We start from the raw sequence: 21,832 nt of genomic DNA on the forward strand, positions 1-21,832 counted from the left end.
GATTTATTTATTGATCAATTAATTTTTTTACACGGAAAGCTCTATTTTTATTGCATATATTTCTTATCTCGAGAGCTTTTCAAAACATTATAATAAAATATTTTTTATTAAGTATTTTTGGAGTTATGAGATGCGATGAAGCTTTCTGTTTAAAAAAATTAAGTTGACCTTGACCTGACCTTAGCAACGCTATCCAAGGTCAAACAAGGCCAATAAATAAATCTTTTGAAACCCTACAATTTTTGTTTGAAACATTTTTTCCAAAATTACAAATATAAAAAAAGATTTTGGGAGTAATCAATTAAAATAGGACATCCTGTATATATAAAAATTATAATACAATCGGTAAAATAGTTCGCAAATCGTTACAGAACGATTTTCTGAAAAAAGGTCAAAATAAAATTAATAAATGTAAAAAACGTACAGCAATAGATCTGTCCTATAATACGTCATACGACGCTATCAAAACCAGCCAATGAGAGAATTTCTCTCTCGACGGATCTCCTCATTGGCTGGCGTCAGACATCCAATAGCAACGAAATACGTATTACTTTCATTTCGACATTTTTCTAGTGATTTTAAAAAATTCCTTATTACAAAAATAAGCGAATATGGCCGCTTTTCTTCGTTCTTTTTATTCGGAAATCTTCCCAGCTTCGCATTTCTCAACCTGTCAAAGTCAGAATTTGACAGATGAGAAAAAAGCGAAAAATAATTGCAAAAGAAGCACAAATTTATCTTCACTTGACAATTTTTTGAAGTACAGCGCATGCGCACTAGCAAGTATATGCGAAGTTGCTTTTTGACATCACGCCATTTTTTCTGTTTTTTTTCGATGTCCGTTGGGAAAACTTCATTTACAAAAGATAGCGCATTAGAATTATCCGATAGAATTTTCCGTTCGAAAATTCCTTCGAAAACTTCGATCGCAGGCAATAATGTCGGGATAATCTCGTAGTGACTCGAAATAAATTTCTCGGGACGCGGGAAAGGAACGAGGAGTCGACGGGGTCGACGTGACGTGTCGCCATCTCAGGTTCATCGTGTTTGGCAGCAGCGGCGGCAACAGCGGAGTGCCAGGAGCGAAGGAACTGTCAAAAAAGTGTGAGGGACTCAAGGACGTTCGCGCGAAAAATTCCAAGAATTTTTCGAGGCACCGAGGACCGCTGGATCCTCGCGATCGGGATCTATTCCCGATAGAAACGCGGGCGCCCGTCAATCGATCTCCCCACTGCAGAGAAAAACTTCTCCCGCGCTGCTTGGGTGGCGACCAATTGTGTTCAGGAGTCGCGACGACGTACTTCTGTGTGCAGCGATGTGCGGTACGCATCGGGGTGTCACGAAAGAGTGACTTCCTCGTCGGGGACGGGAGGAGATTTGTCGAGAAAAAATAAATAGGATACGCGAAGGAGTCGCTGAGAGCAGGAATAAACTCGAGAAAAAAATTTAGTTTGATAGAACGTGTGTATATATATTATATATATATAAATATATATATATAATATATATATATATATATATATATATATTGACTGTTGAGTTTATATTCTGATGGCAAAGATGTGCGCAAAAATCTTACATACTTAACAATTGTCACGTATGAAGTCTTTTTTGTGTGTATCAAAATTAGGAATTTAATTTGATTAATTTTAAGTTTTTTTAGTCTTTTTGATTAAAAAAAAGGTTTTAAAGTAGGCACCAGGTTAAGAAGGAAGGAAGAACAGAAATATTGTATGTATTTTTAACAAACAATGTGAGTTTAAGGGTCAAAGCTTACAATTAGATTATGTATATTATCACATTCTTAAATGACATTGAGTTTTGCACAATTTGTTGGTAGTAAAGGATAGGAAAAATATATATATATGTATGTATATATACACAAAAGGTGGAGTATTGCTCAATAATTTTATATATGTATATATATGTATATTTTATATATAATTATATATAATTTTAATATATGTATATATACATAAAAAAGATATTGCTCAAATTGCTCAAAATTTGTAATTGGTTTCATGGATATTATGCTTCGCATTTAACATGCATTAGCTGTACGACATATATTTTTAGTTTTAAATAGAAAAGCACTTTCACACAAATGAGATACAGATTACATGATAAAGTGTCACTTGTTAATTGTTTATTCATAAAATTTCTAATCTATAAAGGATAATTTTGATTATATATATATATATATATATATTTTTTTTTTAGGAAATCAGACGAATTTTTGCAAAACATTTAACATTGATGAAATAGTTAAAAACATTTTTTTCACATTACACTTGTTACATTTTTATATGATTGAGACAAATTCTTTATAAATTTAGAGAAGCTTTAACAGAATAAAAAAAATAACATGTACAAAACATTGCAGGACCTTTTGCGCAACAGATATCTTAAATGGGAAATAAAATTGATGATTTTGGAAATATGAGACTATCAGGTATGCAAGAGAGAGATAGAAATTATGTAAAAAAACTGCCTCAAAACCAAGTCTCCAATGACGAGATGACAATGAACGATACTACAAATGATAAATATTCAGAAGATAACACTTTAACAAGAGAAGAGGGTTCCATGGTATCCAATCTTCCTCTTTTATTTGCCAATGGATATCCTACATCTTTGGAGAAAATCACAATGGTATGTACAATTTAATTTTTTATCCTTCTTTCTTTTCTGATATAAATTTGAATTATTTTACAATAATTTGTAATTGAATAGTTAAAAAATAAATAATGCATGATGACTTAAATTCTGTTTATGGATCCATACACAATATACTGATGAACACTATCCTGCAGGTACAACTGGAACGCTTTATATTGTTTATGGTTCACTGTTCATTAGGCCATGATACCACTAAGGTCATTAATAGACCTACGTGGTGGCCTCAGGATATTAAGTTTTCAAGTCCGTTAACAAGACCTAAAAAGATAAATGATGTAAATAGTCAATTATTATTTAATAATAACATCTATATCTTTAAAAGACTATGAAATATAAAATCATATACAAGGTATTTTTTTTCAAAAGTACTGATCCAAGAATGTCATTTTAGACCTGGATGGCGAATCTGAAGAAATTGGTTTTTCGATGTTACACATATCACAGAAGCGACTATTTGTTACGTTTTTGCTCCTATTTAGCGCAATATCCTCATGAGGAATTAGAATATGTTAATAATTGGGATTCGACAACTAGTCTATATCACAAAAGTACAGGAAAGCTACTAGTGACCTTTCGCAATGAAAATATGGTGTGTATATGTCTGTTTTAAATTCTAAAATTTAAAACAATACTAAGAGATTCTAGAAATCTTTACTGTATTTTTATACGTCATTTTTTTCTATTCAATAAATAAGAAAATTTTCTGCATCCACAGTATTATGACAAAAAAAACGATAGTCCTCGAAGAACATTGTTATCTCATAATGCGTCTTCGTCGGGCTACGGAAACAAGACTAAACAACAAGTCCCCATGATGGTTCAACCACCATGTGATGATATTTATTTGTGCGACAATTGTGATGCTGAATTCATCGGTCTTGCGAAAATGAAGGTATCATATTTATCATGACTTTTTTAAATTGAACGTTATATGATGTTATAAAATGTTTAATATACTTTTTTATTTATTAAATAGGAACATGAAAAAATATGTTGCGAACAAGGTGGCAGTGGTTCGCGCGCATCCACACCAGATCTATCTATAGTCGAGCCTGAATTGCAACAGGATCAATTTTTGGAATATTTCCAATTATCTTCAAATAAGACTGAAGCTAAATCGGCTTGTGCAAATGATACGAGTGTTCCTGATAATAGTATTGTTAGACGAACTTCTCGGCGTGTTAGGAGTTCCTTTAGCTTCGCAAGATACGCCACCATCCCATTCTCATCGCCTGCCGGCATAATGCTAACGAAAAAATCGAAAGCGATGACCGAGGATACGCAACAGGAACGATTGGATAGAATCGAGAGGCACGTCATCGCGCCTGTACTGAACGATTCGTGCAGACCAAAATGGTTAGACACAACAGTGGATTGTGATAGATGGATAGTGACGTACAAACAAAATCGGGATAAATCGGCAAACGATTATGTGCATCAATATAAATTTGTGAATACTTTTAAAAACAAGCCAAGTATGTATTTTACTGTACTAGATACTATATGTTTTAATATTCACTAGGCATTATATCTTTTTTGCTATTTATTGAAGTGAAGTGCAGAAACTTCCATATACTCTGTCCTTTGTCCTGCTTTTTTCTGCTTTGTCCTGCTCTTCTATTATTTTATATTTGCATGGCCACACGACCATATATTAAATTAAAAGAAGGAATGAAACAAATAATCATGCATGTCTATAACTTGTTACTGTTGATTCTTTGTTGATTATTTTGTATATTTGGTATATAAAATATTATGTTTAACTAACCAATTGATCTCACAAACAATCGATATTTTTAATATTTTAGAGTAGTAATGATGCACATTGATTTTTTTATTCAATCAAATATATATGTTGGTTTTCAAATAAATATGAATATGAAAACTAGAGAATTGAATAAACGAGTTACACAATTATAAAACAATTGTAAATGATAACAATTGATTAAGAAAAAATGAAAGAAAAAATCAAAATGGCATCATCACTAAATTGTTATACATTATTAGAGTTTTGCTATACATTAGAGACAGATTATTCTAAATTAATCGTAATTTGATACACTAAATGTACACAAAATGTGATGAATAGAAGGAATAGATGGTATAAATAATCTACATTTACAAATAAAGTTATGGACATGTATTATTGTATAGTAATGCAAAGAAAATAGTGGGAAAGCAACATAGAATGAAAAATAATTAATTTAGGAAAAAAGTTTATATATATATATATATATATATGTATGTATATGCAAAGGTGATAACTAGTTACTTAGGTATAAGTTAAATAAGAAGTTAAAAACTGAGCTTAATTAATTTAAAATGAGTTGATTTTTAACTTAAACTAGTTATTTTTAAACTTATTAACTTTTTCTCCTAACTTAAAATATTTTTTTCTTTCTAAATGTCATTATTTTTTTCTATAAAATTTTAAACATTGGACAATTCAATTTTTAATAACATTAAAATTTATATAAGAAAGAATCATTTTATGATGTATGTAATTTTTTCAAGAATTATGATATTAATAAAGAATTATTAATTTTATTTTTTTTCATAATTCTAATTACAAAGAAAAAATACCTGTATAAAAACATTTTTGTTATTTCTTTATTTCTTATTTTAGAAATGTTAAAAAATGGACAAATAAAATATTAAATTTGATAAAACATTAAATGAATTTTAAAGTTACGATATTTTAATTTAATATAAATAATATTTAAAAAATTGAACTTTTTATTTAACTTAATTCAATCTTAACTTTTAACTGAGCTAGTTTTTTGTTCATGTAACTTTTAACGAAAGTAAAATAATTTTATCAGCCATTAACTTCAACTAAAACTTAGTTTAAAAACTAATTAACTTCCCTTGTATATATGTATATTTATGAATTTATTTGTACTTTAATCTATATATATATATATATATATATAGAGATAGAGAGAAATATAGTAGAATATTAAAAGTTACAATAGTTATAGTATTAAATCTATCAGAGAATTTTTTTTAGTATAAATATTAAATTAATAAGTATAATATTAAATCTATCAGAGAATTTTTTTGAGAAAGCTTATACAATTTATGTTCTCTTTAGTGCTGAGCATACGATCACAACTGCTGTATGCCACATGTCGACCTATTTATGTAGTTCTTACTCGTCTGAGTGAAAAACAAATCGATGAACTAAAAAAGGATTCCTCAAAGTATCAAGTGTCCTCAGAAGAACATTAATGTGCGAAAAGTTTTCTTAATGAGAAGAGTGGGACCAGCTTGCAAGACAAAACCGAAGAAGGCAAGTTGCGAACAAAATGCGTTTATGTCATTGAAACGTAAAGCGTTGGGAAATGAATTGGATCCGATTGTTGTGGAAGATAAGGATGCTGGTATTAGTGTGACAGCAGCTAAAGAGACTCTAATCGCGTTTACTGCCGTGAAATCACCTTCCGATAATGTGGAGAGTGCAAAATCAATCAAGGAAAGAAAATGTCCAAGTACAATAATGTTGGTTGACCTCTGTTCATCGGATGAGGAAGAGATTGATCCAAGTAATCGGGCACCTCGCGACGAAAACACAGATCCCTTGACCACTGCGGACTCTCCAATCGCAAAGTCTCTCCTGCGTAAATTGACATCGAAACAGACTTTACGTGAAACCTTGCATTTACCACGTACCCTTGTCAATAGATTGGTTATCGAGCAACGTATGGAGCAAAGATAAGAATGAAAATAAACATCATCCGTTAATAAACGGATGCACTTTTTTTTCTTCGATTATAGCACTTTAAATAAATCCATATACAATAATAAGTTATTATTGAATTAAACTTAATAGTTCTCATCCGGCTTTTGTACATGTGTTACAGTTCTTACACATTTAATTAATTACTAATTGTATTATTCATGCTAAATTTTTACATGGCTATTCTAATTTCGCTATATTCTTTGAGGAGTAAAAATTGAATTACACATCATGAAATTAAATGGATTAATTGATCAAGAATTATATAAAGTTAAAGAATATACAATATAAAATTGCAAAATATATAGAAATTTGTCACATATACATAATGTACGAAAATATAAATACATATATTAATTATATATAAGTTTATACATTATAAATATAAACTTATATATATAAATTATATACATATAAGTACATATAATTTTTAATATAAAATAAGTTTCCATTTTTTAAAGTAGATGTATTTTCATTCAAAGCTTGTATATATAAAGTTCAGAACAGTATGCGCTTTTTTAATAGTTTTCATAGTAAATATTACGGAAACTTTCTAATTATTACAAGATTATTATTTGGAACTTAATTAGCAATTTTATATAGTATGTAAAGCAATATTTCTCGCTAGGCAAAGGGTTCAAAGATTACTCTTAATTTGTGAAATCACATACAAGGAAAATTTTTGCACATTCTGTATTGTAAAACTTATTTAATAAACAAAGAACTCATGAATATTTATTTAAACGAGAAATATAATACACTTCACATTTATAGTCTTTATTCTTGTTTTCTTTTCATTCTAAATACTTTTTCTACGAAGAAGGCAAACAATTTACTTTTCCAATCCTTCTCGATGCGTTTTAAGACCAATCTTTTCGTGGAAATATTGTGAAGCGGGCCAAATGCCAATGCGACCGCCGTACATGCAAGACATATGACATTGTAAGGCATACTGAAATCTGGAGTCGGAAGACTGATGAGCAAGGACTCTGTTCGCAATTGTACTAAATAGTCGTCTCTCGAAGCGTTGAAGCTGCAAGTTTAATTATAAGAGTTATTATATAACTATGAATTATGAGAGTATTTATACAATTTATCCTGCTTATAACGAAAGCAAATATTTTGTAATTAATTATCGACAGGCAGAGAAATTGTTAAAAAAAAAAAACAGGCGAACCTTGAAGTGATTGTACTTCCATCGAGCGGCAGAGCGGTGTAATTTCTAGCTGTGGGTAACAAAGCCGTAATTATGGCTGGTCCCATGTAAAAACCGTGATTAGCGTCTGGTGGATATTCCTGCCATTTAAGAAATAAGTAATCTATATCGATAGTGATTTTCATCACCGAATACGGAGGTAGGCGCAACATCAATTCTAAATAATATGGGCTTTTTCTTTCCTTTCCAGGTAAATAACGCTGCGCCACTGTAATGTACAATATTATGAATAATGCTACAAAATGTATGTATCGATATTTAACTAATGTTGTAGAGTTTTCATATATAATAAAGTTTCTTTTGTACTTGTATTTGTATTTTTACTGAATTGTATATATTGTATATATATGTTATAGACTATGAATAGATAATAGTCAACTTTATTTAGATTATATTTTTTATTTTATGTATACTTACATGGACGAACTTGTTGTCCTTTTTGAGTTATTGTAACAGAATGAAAGTAAACTAATAAGTACCATGGAATATTTTCCAATAAGATCACGTCTAATGTCTGCCAGTGATTGTTATATAATTTAGTCACTAAACTGCCTCTTTCTTGACCATACCCTACAAAATTATAAAAATTTATTAATATGTATGTGAATGTTTCTTGTACAAATTTATTAAGCTTTTTAAAATAGATTTTCCTATTGTAATAGTCTAGGGAATATTAATATAAATTCAACAATCACACATTGAAAATATCACTTATTCATAAAAAGAAAGACTAATGCAACTTATGAATATCTATTGTATACTAAATTGATTGATATTTCAAATTTTTAAGAAAAAATAATTAGAATTTGTACAACTTTCGATGTTTCAATGAGAAATTCAAATTAGTATAAGATATAATTTGTAACAGTTCTTTAAAAATTAATATACATATAAAAGGCAATAAGAGCTAATTAAGTTCTTTCATTAATATTTATTTGTGGAAAAAGATAAAAAAATTAAATTTATTAATTAACTGTTATATACATAAATACATTAATAATACAGATTGCTTACTATTATGTGAAATACTATATATATATATATATATATATATATATATATATATATATATATATATATATATAACTCTGAAATAAAATCTTGTTTTATGGCATTTTTGTTATTTTTCATTCTATATCTCCCATTATAGTATTTCACATAATAGTAAGCAATCTGTATTATTAATGTATTCATGTATATAACAGTTAATTAATAAATTTAATTTTTCAAAATTATTATTTTTAAATTATGCATAATAAATACATGAATGGAAAATATTTAGGTGTAAATATAAATTTAATTATAAAATTATTTAAAAAAATGAAATACATACCAATAATATATCTATTTGCATAGAGAATTGAAGGATAATTTATAGTATTAGTTGGCACATTATGCCTAGCAGCAATATTAAAAATTCCTGTACTAGTATGAATTCTGACATCATATACTGCTATTTTGCTCTGCTGTCCTCCACGTAAGCTAGTAATTTTTGCACTCGGTGGTGGTGTTAATTCATATACATGATTCGTATTATTACTCGATATATCGACATATATATTACTTGATGTTGCAAGTGGACATGCACCTTGAAGCCCCATTCCGAAAAATTTTCGTATCGACCAATCCTATATGTAAATTAAAAAACCATTAATTATAATCGAGAAAAATAATATATAATTAATAATGATTTTGTATACGTAAATTTTATTTACTTGATTCATGTCTGTCATTATGTCATATATTAAAGAGACAGTCTGTCGCAGTTCTAAAGAAGTACTTGTGCAACTTGTATCACCACATATTGATCGAAAATGTATACCAATAGAATGATAATTTGTATTATGAATATGTGCAGAATTTAGCAATGTTGCTAGACCTCTCTAGAGAAAAAGTTAATTAGTGGTTACAATGTAAATATAATAATATATATGACTTACAAATTTGTGAATACCTTGGAATCACATGGTAACAATTTTTTAAATGGTGTTAGATTTTCAGTACAAACTATTTCCTTTGGTAGCGATGAATAACGTAAATAACTAGCATTTGTTAGTTCATTCATAACTAATCCAGTAGGACGGAAGGTAAACTCTGGTGACATACTATTAGATATGTCAATAAAATTTAGAGATGCGCAAAGTAATCCAGCTAAAGCATTTGTCAGACCTTTCCATTCTTTGTCTATGCTGTAAAATATTTAAATATTATATGCTTTAATTTTTTCTATATAATTAATTTCTACATAATTCAATTAAGTCAAACTTTTAGTAAAATTGTTATTCTGTATATGCATTAAAAATTAGTTGCAACAATTCAAAAAATTCAATTTCTGGATTCAAAAATTCAATTCCTCTATTATATGATGTACATATAGATGTTAATATATGGTATTTGATATTTTATATATAATTGTTAATTTCTAAATATAAAAAAAATTATAAAATATAAACTGTTTCTTACTTTGTTACATTTTTATTAAACCAGGCAGTAATTTCAGCACCAGGTCCAGCGTCATGAAATGGATATCCCCATTTTTGATAATTCCATAAGCCTTCTGTCAAAGTAACATGTAACTCATCGATATTATGACGAGCTATGATTTCACCCAATCCTCTTGGAAATAGATGCGAATGTTGAACTAAAAAAAATTGTTTTTATGTATTTATTCTATTTATTTATGTATAAAATATAAATACTTTATTTATTCATTTATGTAAATACTTTAAATTTAAACTGCTCAAGAATTAATAACTTACGTGTTTCTATATGCTTATCTGTGTTCCATATCGTGGTGAATTGAAAATAAGCATAAATGTGATTGCTTGGTAAAGGTTTTAACATTAATTCCTCGTCGAAGAAATCATTGTATGAATTATTACATGTTATGATGCCAATCAAACCGGCAAACAATAATATATACGAAGTAATCATATTATTTTAAGATAAGTTACACTGTGATTAGATAATTTCCTTAATTAATTATTTTAATATAACTATATATATATATATATATATATAAAAGATAAATAACTATTATTTATCTTTAATAAACTGCATTGTTGACATGTACAAATCTATACGATATATGAAGTCATGAAGCATTCGCGGATTCTGCTTAGTCCATGGACTTTTATATTACTAGATGGCTAACTCTTACGAAATGCATGGTCCTTTTTATTCACGCATGTGCAGCTAATAATCAAGTATGATTGGTTAATGTCTCACGGTTTACATCTATTGAAAACTCGACTTAAAAAATATACACTTTTTAATTTAATTAATTTTTCAATATATAAAAAAATTAGCAATTTAGAACAGAGGATATATATATATATATATATTTATATAATACATATAATGTAATATGCAATGTTTATTTTTTTTGCTTTATTTATTGAATTAAATCTGTTGTATCTTGTTTAACTTTTAAATAGCTAAATAGCTGTAATATCAAGTTTTCTTAGAATATAAATAGATTATCTTTCCAACAATATAGCGAGATACGAATGTAAAATAATTTTCAATAAATACTACAAATGGAATGCAGAAATGGCACATAAACTTATGCTTATTTTCAATATTGCCATACACTTTTATAAATTAATCATTTTTTACACTTTATTAAATGCCGCAATATCGACGCTTTGCACATAATCTTCCAATTCTTGGATTTGTTCCACCAACCAGTCCACCGACACTTTCTCATCTTCCACAACACAAGAAATTTGTAGCTTATGAATTCCGAAGGCGAGTGGCACGAGTTTAGCTAAAAAAAGACGAGTTGGTATCAAATACAAAAATTCGTGGACATAAACGCGATATTAAAAAAAACTATAAAACAACTTACAAGCACCCCAGAGGAGACCATCAGTTTCAATCTTCCGCACTGCAATTTCCATTTCTTTCATGTCCGTCTCATCATCCCATGGTTTGACATCCAAAATAATATTTGATTTGGCTATTAAAGCTGGTTCTGCAATATACAAATCAATAATGTATTTCCTCTTATTAATTTATATACTGATCATACTATTTTATATACTGATTTATATACTTTTGGATTTCTTAGCAGTGTATTCGGCAAGTCGCTCTTCTCTAATTTTAGCAGCTTCTGTATCTTCTCCCTATAAAAATACAATTAACATTTTTTGTCCACAACAATAATTATACATTAATAAAAGACGAATAAATTACGGAGAAAAATTGCATTGAATTTATACAATAAATGTGAAAATACACTCACAAATATTGAAAAAAAGTTTTAATATTTTTATTTAAGTATAATATTAAATATAATAATAGTGTTAAATAAAATATCAACATTAATCAAGGCAATGTTCAATTATTTATATGTATCAAAATTAAATTTAAAATATTCGTCTTAAATAAAGAAATCATTTAGCACTGTTGTTATACTATTTTTGTCCATACCTCTGAATCTGAACCAAATAGATCAACATCATCGTCATCATCTTCTTTGCTTTGCTTCTGATGTTTGTCATGCTCTGGTTCCTGGGGTTTCGCAGGACAAACTGCTAAGTAAGGCATGCGTACCTCAAGTCTTTCCACACGTTGCTCCAATGTTTCAAAACTTTTTACATGTTGCATCAATTTTTCAAAAGAATTCTTCAGATCTTGAATAGCTATTAAAAATATATATTTAAAGATTTTTCAAGTCTTAACACATACACATATATTCTTTCAATTATATATCTACAATTATCTATATTTAAAATTGTTTATTGATTAGGAAATGATGGCAATTTATTGGAACATTTTGCATTAATTTATCTTATATACATCTATTTACATCTATCTAATGTAACTATGCAATGTAATGTAATTTAAAATGTGTAACATGAACAATAACAGTTTAAGATTCACATTAATATTTGAAAATGTGTTTTTATAATACACATACTTATGAAAATAATTTAGAATAATTTTATTAATAAATAAAAATATTTTTGGATATAGAATTACATAAGTTTTTATTTGTAATTATAAATATATTTTAAATAAACAATGTTTAACTACTTATTTTTGGATATATCCTCTATAGAAGTAAAACATGAATGTAGAAGTATTATGAAAAAAAATAAAAAAACTCTAATAAATATAATAAATATTAATAAATTATGTTAAATTGTAAACTTATTGCACTTTTCGTTATTTTTAGTATTTATATAGTTCATATTATTTTATAACTTTTTGAATAATTACAATATTATAGTATACATACTATTTCGCAGATCCTGATTTTCTTTTTCAAGTTTGACAACACGAGGTGTAACATCCTGATTTGCAATATGAGCAAGCACTGCAATATCGTCCATCTAAAAAATATAATTTAATATTTTTAAAATTAATGCACCATGTGTAATATAATAACTATAATTTAATTAGCATAACAAAACACAGACACACACAAGTTAAATGTAATGTTTTTGTTATTAATTTTAGCTATTGATTTGTTATATATAATGAAATGAAATATATATGTATAATATATTTCTGCTACATGTTTTTGCCAGCAGAAAGATTACAGATTGTACACAAAATTTGTTATTACCAGATAATGATAGCAGTATGTGTTAGTAGAAATATTACAAAATCTGACATAATTTGATAGTAGGTCAGTAGCAGAAACAGTATTTGCACAGAATTATTATGAGTGGCTGCAGAAAGCAAGCAAGGTTGCGCATGCATAATCTTATGGCAAATTGGATGGACAGCAAGCACCACTTGGACAGGATCTGCATGTTTCAATTCTTTAAATAAAAATATTTATTATGCGATGTACTTTCTCACACATCTCTGTAAGAAATAAATATAAAGTCTGCAATCTAGCGAGTACTTCTAAAATTTGGTACCATCATTTATATATACATATATGTATATAATTATAATGTACAAGAGATTTTCACATAACTAAAATATTTAACACCGTAATTATTTTATGTAATCTTTTACATAAGATCTTTCTTCATTTAATTAACAGCATTCATTTAATTAACAGTTTTATATTTTAAAATGTTTAAAAAGCGATGAAGGGCATGTGTAAAAATGGATTTTTATAATAACACCAAATATTAATTTTATAAGCTATAAAAATTACACAAGTAAGCAAGAACAGTGCAGTACTCACACACTGTAAAGACTGTTTAATATGCTGCCGAGCCTTGGCGACCTCATTGGCCAAACTTCCAACAGCAGGCAAGATTGGGCAAGTAGATTGTTGAACTCCCTGCGTCCACTGAGATTAAAGAATAAGCTCTAACACCACAGATTGATTACATCAAAATAATCACATGCTATATCTGTACTGATGTTTAACATTAACATTAACAAAACGGCAGATGCAAATATATAAATGCATTTACGCAAATAAAATATTGAAATATCTCTTGCTTTTTCAAAAAATGTTCCTTTATTTTTCTTTTTAAATAATATTTAGAATAATGTAATCAAAAAATGAATAATAGTATATAATTGATATTATAATAATAATTAATAATTGATATAAAAAAGCATTCCGTTCATCATCAAAATATTTATTAATTTTATCACATACGTAAAAGAATGAATGCTCGTTTAAATAACGAAGCTAATTGGGTGATTTTTATTTGATAATTAATCTTTCGTTAAGCATCACAAAAAAAATGCTTCAGGACTCTTCGATTCGTGATTTATTCAAGAATAGCGTTGTAATTGGTGAGTATATAAATTATAATACATTCTGCGTATAAATTAAGTTTGTTTTCATATTTTTTAAATATTAATTTTATATTTTTAATTTATTCTTAATAGTAATAACATTTTAAAGCTTGAAAGAGTGATGACAAATTTCGTCCATTTTTGGGACCTCGAATTTCAAACTTTTTTTCATGGCAAATAGTATTATTAGATGAAACATTAATCCCAGTAAAATTTTAAGATGAGCATAGGCACGGTTCCGGAGATATAAGAAGGAAAGTGATGATTTTTAGTCAGTTCTATGAAAAATTATCACTTTCATCTCTTCATATCTACGAAATCGTGCCTATGCTCATCTTGAAATTTCTCTGAGATTAATGTCTCTTCATAGAGTACTATTTGGCATAAAACAGTTTGAACTTTGAGGTTCCCAAATTCGACCTTATAAAATAGGCGAAAAAACAGATCTTTTTGCCATCACTCTTTGTATTTTAACGTATTTTTAAATATTTTTTATCTTCAAGTTTTTCTAAAAATGGAATAATTTCAACAAAAAAAAAAGAACATTTTGTAAGTAAAATATAGTTTTTGCGAATTGTTAAAAAGTTTTCGAAATAAATGTTTTATAGAATTGCAGTGTCAAAAGTAGTTTTAAAAAACAAAACAATGTATATTTTAAAGCACAGAAATGGAAAATTAAAAATTTTTTAAAAATAGTTGAAAGAAATACTTAAAGTATAAATTTCAATTTCAAGATGCTCTTTAAATTTTTTGTTTATGATCATTCGAATGGCAACGATTTAAAAATATACAAAATATACAATTTTAAGCGTTTGAAGTGTTTCCAATTTTTTGTTTAGTGTACATGTATAATTTTATATTTCATTATAAGTGTATTTATCATTTTATCTTTTTCTTGCAATTACATAGCAATGCATAGAAAATAATTATACTATATATACTATATTGTCTATTCACTAAGTATATGTAAGTATTTTAAATAATTACACATAGTTGTATATTTAATATTTTATAAAATTAAAAAATAAATAATAGTTGTCTCAAAGGTCGCTAGTAAAATATAAATAAATAAATAATAACTGAATAAGTCGACCAGACTGGCAATGATTTATTCGATGATTAAATTACATACGACGTTTCGACCATCAATTCGGTCCTTCTCAAGTAAATCTACAAATATTAATCACAATAAAAATTAATATTAAAGATTGTGTTCATATATGCGTGTAATTATATTTATTTAAAAAAATTTTTTAATTTTATATTTTTTAATCTTTAATATTAATTTTTATTGTGATTAATATTCGTAGATTTACTTGAGAAGGACCGCATTGATGGTCGAAACGTCGTATGTAATTTAATCATCGAATAAATCATTGCCAGTCTGGTCGACTTATTCAGTTATTATTTATTTCTTTATAAAATTAAATACTTTAATATATATGAGACAATAAGGGATTACATGTCTCTTGTTACATTCTTTCTAAATATTTCAGAATATTATATCATGCAACATATATAAATATGTACATGCCAATGTTCATCTATGTACACGTATTCTATTGTCTCGAGTGATGCAAATGCAACTTAAGGAACAAAATCACTTTATATGTGTATATTGGCATACGTGCAAAACTGAAAGATGATTAAATTAAATAAAAAATGTTACTTTTTATGGAATAAATTTTGAAATTTCTATATTAACTGCACCGATGTTTGATTTGAACTGATTAATCAAAGCTTGCATAGATATTAGGTATTTTTCAGCAACGAGTCACATATTATGAGTGTTGCACAATGTTGTTGATATAGTAAAATTATAAATTTTTTTTAATGTAACTACTCATCGTATTCGATAATATGGATTAATAAAAAAATAGTATAATTATTTTATATTATTTTGTATTTAAATAAGAACTTTCTATATTATTTCTATATCAATCTAATTATTATCATAAGACGAAGTCAATATATAGCTCATTAAAAATCATTAAGAATCATTTAAATTTGAAAAAAAAATATTATCAATTTTACAGTTCTTATAATCGATTTTTTTTACAACAAAACATCGTACGAGAATAATTTATTATATATTTTTGACTATTTTTTATTATATTACGTTTTTCAATCTACTATGCATATAAGGATATATTATTATATAAAGAACCCTCAATACAAAATAAAAAATATAGATATAAATAGAATATAAATAGAACAAAGAAACAAAAATGCCATTCTTTTGATTGAAAAATATAATAAATATTTTTTCTGCGAGAAAGAAAAAAAGAACAGGCGAAAAATAGAAAAATTAAATTAACATCAGCCGAAACACACAGTTATCTCTATATCGATATACTAATTAATAATCAGCAAAAATTATGCAAAACATGTACCTGATCGGAAAATTGTTCTTTATTCCTTGTGAATGGCATTGCAGTTTCTTTATTTCCCCCGACATCATTTTCTTTACCTCCCCTATTTTTATTTTTCGTATCTTCTTTGTTCTTTTTTTCTTTAGCTTCTTTCGCATTATACTTTATAGAATTCTCGTTCGAAGAAATTCTCTCTTTTTCTTTCGCGTTATCGGATTTCTCGCTCGTTTTTATGTTTTCCTTATTCTGCATATTACATACATCTATAGTTTGTTTATTAGTTTTAATATTTCTTCTTTGACACATAGAACGTTTCACGTTAAACTCGTTCTCGACAACCAGCTTGTTGTCTTTGTATTTTTCCTTAGACTTCAATGTGTTAATATTGTTTAAATCTTGGCACTTATCAGTTATAGAATTGTCAACCTTAAGTGTGCAGGCTCCCGCAATCTTATGAAACATTACCTTGAAATATATTTCAAGCTATGCAGATATCTAGACTAATATATCAAATAAAAGATATAAGGAATAAAAATAAAATCTTTTCTTATGATGTTTTTCAATATATATTTTTTAAAAATACTTATTATGTAATTATATTATAATTAAGTATTAATATATGTAATATTTAAATAAGTTGTCATATAAGTATTATATATTATATAATTTTATAATTGTGAACTGTTTGATCAAAAAAGAAATATGAAATAATCATGTATATAAAAAAAAACGCTATCATTATCTATTATTATTTTATCATCTGATTTTATATTAGAAACATGTAGAAGTTTGAGATATAGAACCAGGGAAGCATTTAACATTCTCACTGTATAAAATTTCTGCTGACAAGCATGAATGAAAGCATGAATAGGCGAAAAAGATAATTTTGTTAATACCAGATATTCCCGCGTGTGTTAGAAATGTGAATATGTTAGATAGAAAGACAAATATGCTGCAAATGTAAGAGAATGACAAATGCTATAATACTAGTTATAAGTGCTGTATTTGGACTAGTAAATTCTAAAAGTAAATTTACTTGATAAATTATATAAGTGTACTTAAAAAAAATAATAAAATAAAAAGTGTCATTTTAAATTTGTAATTATCGAAGAATTTAAAAATTATATTAATTTTACTACATAATATATATATATGTGTGTACATGCATATATAACAATTAATAAATTCAGTGATTCTTCAAATTTATCTTTAATATGTAATTACAATTTCAGATAATGTACTAAGATTTTGTATTTATATCTTTTGTGAATGTGTATACATATACAAACATTTAAATATGTTCACTTCATCTAACCCTTTATAATAAATCTATTTAATTGAGTGATAGATAATGAGTATAACATTTTTTTTCTTACCTTACTCATTTTTTCAAAATGTAGCCGTTCTGCTTTGTCGTAAGATGGCTTATCAAACCATATATTTTCCTTAGCGAGTGCAGCAGTTGCCAATGTAACAGTTGCCATTGTTTTGGTTTAGTTTTATCAAGTAAAATATTATAATTTTCTGAAAAAGAGATGCAAAACTCATTAAAAAAAGAATCCAATTTGCGTAACAAAAATATTCGTTAATCTACATTCTCTTTACATTGTATTTAAGAATCAATTTAAAAGAATAAAAACATAAATTATTAAAATGTTCATATATATTTATTGTATAAAAATACAAATTTAAATATAATAAAACGATCAATGTTTGCTGTTATCTAAATAAAATTATATACATGATCATCTAGATAAAACTTTGTGGCGTCATCTTATCTTATCTTTAAATCGATAATAAAAATATGAATACATATATTTTTATATCCCTTTTATAATTTAATTTTTTTTATACCTGTATTTACATAAGCAATCTTAAAAATTATTATCTAAAAAATTATCTAACTAGATAAATTGTCATATAATTTTAACTTTTATATCTACATACATTTAAAACAAAATCATCTTTATCTTATCTAACAATAAGATAAATTTATATATTTTTATCTCATCTTTATTTAGCTAATTAAAAAAATTTTAAATATATTTTAATTTTAAAAATTATTTAAATACAACACTGAAAACAATATATGTATCACCTTATGATAATACTGATAATATAAAAACATTAAAAATTAACACAATTAGAGAAAATTATTAGAATAATAATCATTAAGCCACGGTTTATTTATATCGTCACGTTTAAGTACTTGTAATGAATATGTTTCACGATTTCTAATTGCATCGTTCTCGTTTGTTTCAATTTCTTTTTTAATATCATCTAATAAACGATATGTTACATGTTTCAATTCTTCTGAGCAAACACAAGCATGTATTTCTTTTGGCTTAAAGTATTGTATAAATTTCTTAAGCTCGTCATAAGATGCATGTGTAGAATAACATACATTAAATGTTCTTTCCTTAATATCATCCCACTCTCCAATTACACTTGTATCTTTTTTCCTCCATTTTAATACAGACGGTACAATAGTTAAAATGTTCTCATCTAAAACTTCACTACGACACTTCAAACCTGAACGATCAAACTTATTCATACAAGCATGTATAGATGTAGCCTGTGCATCACACGTAATATGATGTTCCATGGCTTGGATACGACAATAGGTTTTGTACACACAATCCTTAATATGAATAGGTGTTTTCAATAATTTTGATAATTCTATATAGAGAAACTCTGAGCCATACAGAGCGGAACATTCTAAAACAACAACATTTATTGGATTTTTTTCTAGCCAATTCTTGACAACTTTACACATCACATTTATGGACTCCTCTCTTGTTGGAAAATAAGCAAAATTAGTATCCAAAAATGTTGTATCTAAATACATTTTTGTTAGCTCCTTCGGAAGCTTATTAAAATTTTGATATGAATGTAATGGCGCTATCTTTTTATAATCTATTGGATTAATTCTGAAATCTCCAGTGTATAATACTACTTTATCCATCTGTTCAAAGAGAAACATTACAGAGCCAGGACAATGTCCAGCAGAAATACATGTTACAAAAAGAATGTCAGTCTTTTCATCATTATCTCTGCTTTTATTAACTAGGACTTTCTTATCAACAGCAAGATCTTTTACACAGCTTTCAATTATATTGGAATATTTAGTTTTTAAAATAACTTTACTAATGTGACTGCAATAAAGATATTTATGGCATTGTTGCAAATGTTCGAAAAATTCATAATCTAAGCCTCGCATATGATCGGTGTGACAATGACTAAGAAAATATGCAGAAGAGTTCAAATTCTTTCCGTCAAAACGATCCACCGAGATGCCTGGTATTTCTTCGACAAGTCCGAGAAATGTTGACATTCTGATGAATAAAATGAATTCCTGTAATGAAGAATCCAGGCATCAACCAATCTTATGCAAGCATGTTATATGAATTTGTTATATTTAATTATTTATATCTTTATAAGATATTTCTTTAAAAGAAACTATTTATTCCTATTTGTTTTTACATTTTAGTATGTATTAAAATACGAGTCTTTCCTCAATGGTAAAAGTCGACCAAACTGGCAATCATTTATTATAAATAATTAGTTAAAATATGTTTCGGCTGTCATTGCAGCCCTTTTCACAAGTAAATCTATAAAAAGTTACATAAAAATAATTATAATTTTAATACATTTCATCGCAACAAGTAATTATAAATTCATATACAAAAATATGTTACATACCAAACGTAAATGCATAATAAATTAATAAAGTAAATCAAATTCACTGCATACCACCGACAATATTCACCATTGTTTTAATGAACAATGTAGAATTGACAGAAGTAAGCAAGAAATAAATAGATGTTAACAGTTAGCAAAAATCTTAGTCACTACGCATTAAGAAAATCAAGACAAAATTTTGACTTTGTTATGAGGTTTTAAATTGCGAAAGACACATTAGTTTTGTCTCGATTTTCTTAACGCATAGTGACTAAGATTCTTGCTAACTGTTAACATCTATTTATTTCTTGCTTACTTCTGTCAATTCTACATTGTTCATTAAAACAATGGTGAATATTGTCGGTGGTATGCAGTAAATTTGATTTACTGTATTAATTTATTATGCATTTACGTTTGGTATGTAACATATTTTTGTATATGAATTTATAATTATTTGTTGCAATAAAATGTATTAAAATTATAATTATTTTTTTGTAACTTTTTATAGATTTACTTGTGTGAAAAAGGCTGCAATGACAGCCGAAACGTTGTATTTTAACTAATTATTTATAATAAATGATTGCCAGTTTGGCCGACTTTTACCATTGAGGAAAGATTTTTATTAATTATTACTGGCGAACCTTAAGGATTATTATCTGTTAAAATACGAGATTAAAAATTGGAATCCTTCTGAATAAAAGAAGCAAAGATTCATTTTTCCTAAGCTCACAAAGAAATAGATAATGATGATAAGAATCTGATCACTGATTTTGTTATAGAAAAACTGACTTTTTCTTAAAAGAGAATAAAATTTAGACAATTATAATTTAAAAATAATTAAAATTAAAATACACAAAAAATAATAGTAAACTGATAACCGAGATTTAAAAAATCATACATTATATTTCAATTTGTGCCACGTGCAGCATATCGATCGGCAAATTCATATTTGTGATATACAAATATTTCTTGTGTAGATATTAGATATTTGCAGCAGGACGTTAGCACAAACTGAAGTAAAATTGGATAATTAAATATCTTCAGATATACCTCAAATGACGTCAAAACGACGAAATAATCGTCTGTTCGTCGATGATGTTGAATTTTGTAAGGAAAATGTCGCCAAGTGTACAGACGGAAATCGGAAAGGTGCTTCTAGTCCTAGATGGCCATAAACCATTTCAATCAAGATAAAAAACACAGATCCCTTTTTCACACCTTGGCAGGAAAGCAGAAAACAGAGAAGCCGAAAGTAGCCAATCAGAACTCGCGTTGACAGTAAGTTTACTACCACCGAGTTTACTATCTAGTAAACGTAAAAAGGCGTCGAAAAGTGCACAGTGTTGCCACTTGTAGGAATTTTTCCATATTTGTAGGAATTTTTATTTTTATTTTTGTTTTTTGTGCGTGTACTAATGCGCCCTT

The 21,832-nt window shown here is 27.1% G+C and overlaps 4 protein-coding genes across 5 annotated transcripts; 1 reads left to right on the top strand and 3 right to left on the bottom strand.

Moving 5' to 3' along the window:
- The first annotated feature begins 810 nt into the window (after positions 1 to 810).
- On the top strand, positions 811 to 7,945 carry ova (ovaries absent). Its single transcript, XM_085486004.1, is given in 8 exon segments — positions 811 to 1,461; positions 2,384 to 2,652; positions 2,814 to 2,954; positions 3,071 to 3,268; positions 3,395 to 3,571; positions 3,656 to 4,154; positions 5,774 to 5,889; positions 5,891 to 7,945. Coding segments are annotated over 7 exon segments (1,881 nt in total). The 5' UTR covers positions 811 to 1,461; positions 2,384 to 2,409; the 3' UTR covers positions 6,398 to 7,945.
- On the bottom strand, positions 6,476 to 10,900 carry PIG-T (phosphatidylinositol glycan anchor biosynthesis class T). The gene is made up of 8 exons (XM_029311334.2): positions 10,394 to 10,900; positions 10,098 to 10,275; positions 9,589 to 9,823; positions 9,350 to 9,517; positions 8,968 to 9,262; positions 8,052 to 8,204; positions 7,596 to 7,842; positions 6,476 to 7,451 (listed from the first exon to the last, which is right to left on the bottom strand). Exons 1-8 carry the CDS (start codon positions 10,566 to 10,568, stop codon positions 7,196 to 7,198), a joined length of 1,707 nt encoding a protein of 568 aa, XP_029167167.2. The 5' UTR covers positions 10,569 to 10,900; the 3' UTR covers positions 6,476 to 7,195.
- Positions 10,901 to 11,187: 287 nt separating this feature from the next.
- Positions 11,188 to 21,523, bottom strand: eEF1delta (elongation factor 1-delta). 2 transcript variants are annotated; one of them, XM_029311391.2, is made up of 9 exons: positions 21,458 to 21,523; positions 18,103 to 18,250; positions 16,748 to 17,191; positions 13,786 to 13,893; positions 12,880 to 12,973; positions 12,069 to 12,280; positions 11,692 to 11,761; positions 11,485 to 11,610; positions 11,188 to 11,403 (listed from the first exon to the last, which is right to left on the bottom strand). In XM_029311391.2, exons 2-9 carry the CDS (start codon positions 18,208 to 18,210, stop codon positions 11,249 to 11,251), a joined length of 1,317 nt encoding a protein of 438 aa, XP_029167224.1. In that variant the 5' UTR covers positions 18,211 to 18,250; positions 21,458 to 21,523; the 3' UTR covers positions 11,188 to 11,248. The 2 variants fall into 2 exon arrangements, with proteins under 2 accessions (XP_029167224.1, XP_029167226.1); XM_029311393.2 differs by lacking the exon at positions 16,748 to 17,191.
- Positions 18,473 to 21,517, bottom strand: Snm1 (DNA cross-link repair protein snm1). The gene is made up of 2 exons (XM_029311392.2): positions 21,458 to 21,517; positions 18,473 to 20,081 (listed from the first exon to the last, which is right to left on the bottom strand). Exon 2 carries the CDS (start codon positions 20,058 to 20,060, stop codon positions 18,870 to 18,872), a length of 1,191 nt encoding a protein of 396 aa, XP_029167225.1. The 5' UTR covers positions 20,061 to 20,081; positions 21,458 to 21,517; the 3' UTR covers positions 18,473 to 18,869.
- Positions 21,524 to 21,832: the final 309 nt, after the last annotated feature.

This window comes from Nylanderia fulva, unplaced genomic scaffold, assembly GCF_048542155.1.
Source record: "Nylanderia fulva isolate GAGA-0341 unplaced genomic scaffold, ASM4854215v1 Scaffold4, whole genome shotgun sequence".
In the NCBI taxonomy this organism is placed as follows: Eukaryota; Metazoa; Arthropoda; class Insecta; order Hymenoptera; family Formicidae; genus Nylanderia; species Nylanderia fulva.